At 39.5% G+C, this 7832-nt stretch overlaps 1 protein-coding gene and 1 pseudogene across 1 annotated transcript in view; one reads left to right on the top strand and one right to left on the bottom strand.

Moving 5' to 3' along the window:
* Positions 1-1005: 1005 nt before the first annotated feature.
* On the bottom strand, positions 1006-2612 carry LOC107710233 (proteasome subunit beta type-5-like; annotated as a pseudogene).
* Positions 2613-3958: 1346 nt separating this feature from the next.
* The window catches only part of LOC107710232 (protein sel-1 homolog 3-like), a 10104-nt gene continuing 6230 nt past the window's right edge, over positions 3959-7832 (top strand). Inside the window, exons 1-3 of the mRNA XM_016514968.1 lie at positions 3959-4118; positions 5470-5989; positions 6555-6681. Coding sequence (XP_016370454.1) covers positions 4071-4118; positions 5470-5989; positions 6555-6681 — 695 coding nt within the window. The 5' untranslated portion in view covers positions 3959-4070. The remainder of the gene's footprint in view (positions 4119-5469; positions 5990-6554; positions 6682-7832) is intronic.

Genomic DNA, 7832 nt, shown 5'->3' with positions numbered 1-7832 from the left:
TGGTTATATTGACGCACATCCAATATTTTCTTAACTGTTTTACGTTCACTTAAAACGTAACCGACTATTACTTGGATACTCATCAAGACAGCCATTCTGGTATAATTTTGTGTGTTTTTGCTCAAGAATTTTTTTTTACAATAATCAATCATTTCTACTCGATCATATAAGTTTATAAATTAACTTAATATTCTTCATTATTAATTAAATTGTAAGTGGCCAGAAATGGTATGATCAGAAAGTATTGTCCACTCAAAAAAGAAAATTCTGAATCATTTATATAATTCCAAACCCGTGTGTGTGTGTGTGTGTGTTTTAGACATTTAGCAATGACAAAAAGCACTATAAAAGTTCCATAAGGATATCCCATACAACTCATGCTAAACATCTCCCTTTGTGTTCCCCAGAAAAAGAAAAATGATGGACATGATGGAATTCATTTCTTGGCTGCACTATTTAAGAAATCTCATTCACAATGTAAAACAGCAAGAACTAGCCTATTAATTATTGTAATAAATTATCAATGTTTGTCTTTGCATGTTTCTTTTTGTTGTTGTTTTTTTTACTATAAAAAATCCTTTCAAAATCAATGTATTTTAAAAATCTGCCTCTTATGTTTCTCCTTAAACTATTTCTCCGTCATTGCTTTCTTTTCAGTGTCTCTCTCCGCCATCCTCTTTCTCTCCCTCTCTTTCTCGCTGTAATACTCCTCTTTTAAGTTTTCCCTCTCTCTGCGCCTCCACCCTTTGGCGGTCACATGGTAGAGATCGACATTATTGCCCGAGTACGCGTCTCTGTAGGTGGTGCGGAACACGGCCTCCCTGGCGACCTCAGTGGCCTCCTGTACGCTCATTCCCCAGAAAACGCTGCTGTCCAGGATCGAGCATGCATAGGGAGACCCCGAGCCCACGGAGAACAGCTCCCCCTGCAGGCGCAGCCCGTCACTGCACACATAAATAACCCGCGGGCCGCATATTCTCGAACGACTTTTGGAGACTTGTTGGGTCATCCCCATCCCATCCACACAGCTAGGCTGCGACGCAGTTCCGTGCCTTTGAATGGATGCAGCAGTTTGGCAGCGCCCCCTGTTGACAGCCTGGAGGTGGTGCCGACCAGGTGAGAGTGGATGGGTAAGACCTTCGGGGACGCGGAGGTCTGTCTGCGGACTGCAAGAGAGGGGCGTAACTTGAAGAAGGGGCTCACTGCTCACACCAGTCTGCAGACATTTCAGATCCTGCAAAGATGCACAAACACAATACAAAAGCAGTCATTTTAACAGCATACTGTCATCTGATTTCTGTATTGGAAGTAACAAAATGATCTTATTTATATTTTTGTTTCAGGTTTTCCCTTTTTTTCACAAATGCCGCCGTCACCTTGCCTTGCAGGTCCTGCTCCACCACAAAAGCTCTCCAGCAAATGCACAGAAATCAAGATTCAGAAAAGTGCTGTAATAGGTGTTTGAAATTACAATAGTTAATATAACCTACAACTTAAGATTTAAAATATGTTTATATAGCATTCCTTCATCAGTCAATCTGCAGCGGATAAACACACGCGTGTCTCATCTGTCCCTGTAACATCCAGACAAGAGTCAAGTCACCTCTGTGATTTATCTGCTCAATACTGCATTTACATGTTGAAGTAGTTGCTGATGTAACTCGCTTTTTATTCAACACAAATGTTCCTTAAATTATCAATATTACAAATGGACAAATAAAATAGATAACTTATGTTTAGTTACTTTGTGTAGATTTGTTTGTTTACATGACTTGCATTCATCAAAAACAGTGTTGACAACAGTGAATTATACATAATAGCACACATACATCACTCAGATGCCTGTTTCATGTCTATTAGATGTGCTCATCTGCAATACTGCAATACTAATCAAAGATACACCTTTTGCTTATATATTGCTTACTTTACACCTTAGTTTTAATACATTATTAACTCCATAAACAATACCACTGTATGAAAATAACTTGCACACTTCAATTTGAACGGTTATTAAAGGAACAAAAAAAATTCTCACCGTTGTCTCTGTACAAGCGGCCATCTTGCCAACAACATCTCGTTTTGACATCTCGCGTGGTTCTGTGTGAGTTGGACAACTTCGAGTCACGCCCCTCTCTTGCAGTCCGCAGACAGACACTCTTGGGGACGCGGGACAGGCCACCAGCCCCGAGCAGCTGGAACGCGTGTCGGCTGCGGCGATCACTCCTCCCTGGAACGCGAAGCCGAGAGTCGTGGTGCCGTGAGAGAGAGTGAACGGTAACGGAACGGAGGGAGAGATGGGGCAAGGTGTGGGTGAAGGAAGAGAGATGGACGGCAGAGAGGGGTGTAGATGGTCTATTTTCAGTAGGTTTGTCGGCGCTGAACTGAGGCTTGTTTGACGAAAGTGTACAGGGCTCTCTGTAAGGTATCGGCATGTAAAACTCCAGAGGACTCAAGCCGCCCCTCCCAGGCAGCCTTGTAGAAAAAGCTTCTCCGTGAATCCCCCCTCCGGACAGATGAGTGGAATCTTCCGGCATAAAGGACCGTGAGAGTGGAGCACTCCATTGAGGGAACAGAGGGGGGTTGTGCAAGCCGCATATATCTTGCAAAGCCATAAACTATTGTGTAGATATACAATAAATTGTAACTCTTTCAGTTATTACAGTGTATGACATAAACTGCAAAAAACATGTCATAAATGAGCTGTGAAGGTTTTCAGGCCAATTTTTCTTTCTTTCAATATTGTCTTCTTATAGACCTATCGCATTCAGGTGGGTCAGTTTGTTGGTAAAGAAGTCCTGGTTTACTTCAGAATTGGATTCCACTCGCATTCCTGGTGTTTATATCTTCTTGTAGTGGTGATTGGCTGTTGAAACATAAATCAAACATGCCTAGCCTCTTCTCTAGACCACCACTGTTCCTGATCCAGACTTTACTCTTATGGAAAACCAAAAGCAATGAGTACCATAGATTCAGAATAAAATATACAACTCTCCATCCACTTGACGTCTCAAAGTTCAGTCTTAAACCACTAGTATCATAAGCTCAGTAGCTACAGCTGTAAAAGCCCAGGGGCTCTTTATATAAGCACCATTCCCTGATTGACTCAACCAGAAACGCATGAAAATGCTAAAGCCTTACAATCCAAGCTTGATGATACAGACCATGCAATTTCATTTTCAAAGCATGTTTTGTGTTGTTGTGCTGCATAGTGTTGTTATAACAACCAATTCCTTATACAAAAAAAAAAATCATACATAATGATATGCTATAAATGGGGCAAAGGGGTTTTTAACATAATTTTGAATCGACATTTACTTGATTGTAGTGAAAAAATTCAATTGTTAACTAATTATATATATTTTTTAAAGCATAATGCACTATATTCAAAAGTTTGGGGTAAATAAGATTATAAAATAATAATAGCTAATAATTATTTAAGCAATGGCGCATTAAATTGATCAAAAGTGACAGTACAGACATATTATAATTTTACATGAAACTATACAGTATTACTGTATTTTTCATCAAATAAATGCAACCTTAATAAGTAGTTATAAGAAACTTATTTAAAAAACATCAAAAATGTGTCAATTAAACAGACAGCAATTCGAAAATATAATAATAATTAATAAAAATACATTACTAATGATGAAATACATTATTATTATATATTAGAATCGTTGTTTATTAGTGACGTTTCATTATACAAATAAGAGGGGGTTTTTGGACTTGAAATAGGAATGTTTCCTGGGATGGAAGAAGAACGCTTGCTGAAGGTTAACCTTCTGTCACTCAACATTGCTGGAAGAAGGGAAAGCGACGACGCTCAGCGTTCTGAACTGTCAGTAGCGTTCTAGTCGCGTCGCGTCGCTGCTAGCGCAGATTAGGCGAGTCACGCATATCAGAGTGTGGCGTATACAGTGACACAAACACACCAGGCATTCCCACACACGGAAGAGCGATGAAACATGTCGTGACAGTAAACACCTGGGTTATCTCAATACAGATCTGTGAATGTTGCGTTTGATCGCTTCATGACCATCGCGCGTCGCGTTCTTTAGACAGCGAAGATGAGAGTTGCGTGGAGTTTCATCTTCGCAGCTCTTATGCTCTCACCGGTAAGACACTTTCAACTTTATTTTCACTTCTATGCAGCTTTCATAGTCGCTCGAGATTCAGTTTCAGCTTTAAAAATCTGTCACTTTAATAGCATGAATCGTTTCCAGGTGTATTTGTGCGTGTTATTGCTGGTATGTATCCTAACAGAAAGTAGGCTACCTTACCATTTTCTGACGTGGTACTAGGGATGCTAACAATTAATCGACAATCAATTAATTGTCGATAAGACATGTAATCGACTAAAGCTATTTATGGTAGATTAAGCTATAGCCTAGTTTGGGGGCGCGTGCGGCTCTTGCGCAAAACACATACAGCAGCAGCCTGTGCGTGACGGTGACGGCTGGATCTTTTGCACAAATAATTCACACAATGTACAAATTACGCTTTTAATGTGATCCAAAATGTAAAAGTACATTTAAATAGAAACAATACAAAGGCCATCAACATGGAAAGCAATAGAAATTGTGTTGCTAACCATAAGTCAAGTTTAATTATATTTCCCCACAAAGATAATTGTGTCATCATATACTGGGCTCATCCCTGGTCTCATCTTAATGTTTTCTCCCAATATTCCAAAGCAAACGACACTGTAAATGGTAAGAAAAGCGAATTATATCTTCAGCACGAGCGAGACATTGGATGTTGAGCTGCCGGGGAAAGCGAAAGTGAAAACCGGTGCATGTGACCTGCTGAAAATAAATAAATACATTAATAATAGAATAATTCATTCCTGCAACTTGTTAATTTGTTCCTACGACTTATTAATTTGTGGCCACCGTCCATGTTTAATTAATTTCTTCCGTAGTTAACTCATGATTAACTAAAACGAGGGAATTAATTAATAAGTCATAGGAACAAAATCTTAATTCCAGGAAATCTTTCATTGACATAGGCTATATGTGCCATGGTAATACTATGGTATTCTCTGAAGTTCCCTGGAGTGTTAATAATATTGTACATGAATGATGTATAAACCTGTAGTCAAATACAAAGACAATAAATTATATTTTGCTTAAAGATAATGATGCCTGTTTTAGTAACTGCAAATATTTTCTTCAATTGCATTGTGACATAAACCAAATCTTTCAAATTATCACTACTGTGGGAAATCTCATTGATATATTAAAAATAACAAATAAATAAATAAATAAAATAAAAAATGCTATAAGAATATACAGGAGTGAATGATCCCATGCAGCTTTTCAATCAAGCATCAAGCCAGTGTGTGATCTGGATTATATCATAGAGTCATATTTGCTGTCTAAATGTATAAAAAACACAAAATTCAGCAATAACATATTTTCTAATCTTTCATACTGGAGATTGAAGTGTGGGTCTATCTCTCTGAAGGTTTGGTGTGAGTCTCCTGATGCTGAAAGGACTCCTCATGGAGACTTTGTGCGCTTTGGACATGCTCCCGACAGAGTGATGGACAAATGTAGTGTACAGGTGCAGTATAACTGCTCTGTTGCCTGTCGAATCGGGGTCGAAATTGTTATTTCAACCCCAACAACGACAGCCTACAGAAGGACCTGGACTAACCATAAGAGATTTGGAAAACCCAGATCCAGAACGGTTCCTCTGGTGTTTCCTCCAGCTGTGCTGTACCGTAGAGACTTTTTTGTCAGGCGGCCACTGGAGACATGTGATGTGGTGCTGAAAGCCTGGATGATTCATCTGGTAGAAGAGGAAATTGGTGGCAGCCATGCTAAAGGATATGACCAATCTCTTGTGAGAACTTCTACGTCTTTGAGGACACTACCACTCTCTGAACGCCCAGCATGTCCACAGACAAGATCGGTCTCATGGGGCGCGTGGCTGATGTGGCAGCTGACCAAAGATACCGTGAGAAAGTGTCCACATGAGTCAGGTGCGTACCTAACTGACCAAAAGAAAATAGTTAACAAATAATGATTTATTCACCCTCATGTTATATGCTGTTTTTTTCCTCACATGGAACACAAAAAGTCATTACTCACTGAAAATCTAATTCACAAGCATGTTCAGATTCCAAAATGCCTCACACCAGGTTTATCATCACCGATGCCAAATCACCATTGGTTCTCATGCATGTTGTAACCAAACATGATATACCAGTTTAAATAAATAAGATGGAGAACAAGATTTGAGCTACAGTGGAGGGAAAGATTTAAAAAAAATTAAATGTGCTCCCCACATAAAGTTGAATATGGACTTTAATTGTAGAGCTTGACAGACCACATGGTCACTATGGACTGTCATTGTGCTGTTTGTGTTTCACTGGCGAAAAAACAACAACAAAAAAACAGACAAACAAACAAATGACATGATGTTGAGCATAAATGAGAGAACTAGTTTAGGTTGTTTGAAGATACTGTACTGTCTTGATTTACCAGGTGCAGCAATGGCAGATTATATTTCTAAACTCTTTTATTTGGTCATTTGTGCCTTTCCAGACATTGTGGATATCCTGACTTTTCCATTTGCAAGTACCGGTGAGAGGTTTGGTATCATACATACGTTTTCCTCCTTCAGAAATAGAGATCTAGAAAGGAGACGCACCCTCGCTCTCAAACAGCCAAGGTCAGACTTGCTGTCAAGAAGCTTCATTCAAATTTCTCAATGCTACTTGATAACAATTACAATGCTGTTTGAAAAAAAGTTCATTAAATTAAGTTAGATATTCATTAAATACATATAAAGCACATACAAAGGGTGATCTAGATGGTTGCTATGGCATTTCTGAAACTTAACTCTTTAAAAATTTACCATCTAGAAAAGTAACTATTACCAGCCTGGCAACCACCCGGAAAACTCTCGCGGCCACTCAGAACATCTTGGCAACACCCTAGAAACGCCTTTGTGATCACTAAGAACACCTTAGCAACACTCTAGCAATTTCACAGAACACCTTAGCAATGATCAATGCCCTAGAAACCACCCTGAACACAACACCCTCACTTAAAATGCCTTAGCAACACCCTAACAATGTCATAGAAACAACTCAGAAGACCTTAGCAACAACCTGGTAACACCCCTACAATCATTCAGAATATTTTAATTACAGCCTAGTAATTCCCTAGAATGCACTGAGAACACCAACTGCTTAACAACAATTAAGCAACCAAAAGAACACATTGCAAAACTATAGCCACTATTCAGAACATCTTAGTAACTCCCTAGCAATGCACCTAGGGACCACACAGAACACACTAGGCATCTCTCAGTATACCTTAGCAACAACACCCGTACAATCAGCCTGAATATTTTAACAACAGCCCTAGAATATACTGAGAATCATAGCAACCCTCAATCATAACACCCTACTCATCACTCTAGCAATGTTATATAATCAACTTAGAACACCTTAGTAACAACCTGGCAACGCCCCTACAGTAGAGTCACCCAGAATATGCAGCCTAGCAATGCTCTAGAATGCACTGAGAACACCTTAGCAACCTCTTAGCACCACCCTAATCATCACTCAGAATACCTTAGCAACACCCTAGTTGTCACTCGGAATACATTAGCAACACCCTAGACATCACTCAGAAAACCTAAGCAACACCCTATTCATCACTCGGAATACCTTAGCAATACCCTAGTCATCACTCGGAATACCTTAGCAACAACCTAGTCATCACTCGGAATACCTTAGCAACACCCTAGTTATAACTCAGAAAACCTTAGCAATACCCTAGTCGTCACTCGGAATACCTTAGCAACACCCTAGT

Source organism: Sinocyclocheilus rhinocerous, unplaced genomic scaffold, assembly GCF_001515625.1.
Source record: "Sinocyclocheilus rhinocerous isolate Xijiao unplaced genomic scaffold, SAMN03320098_v1.1 scaffold1167, whole genome shotgun sequence".
NCBI lineage: Eukaryota > Metazoa > Chordata > Actinopteri > Cypriniformes > Cyprinidae > Sinocyclocheilus > Sinocyclocheilus rhinocerous.
Note: the sequence above shows the minus strand (reverse complement) of the source record. Positions and strands in the feature narration are given on the sequence as shown.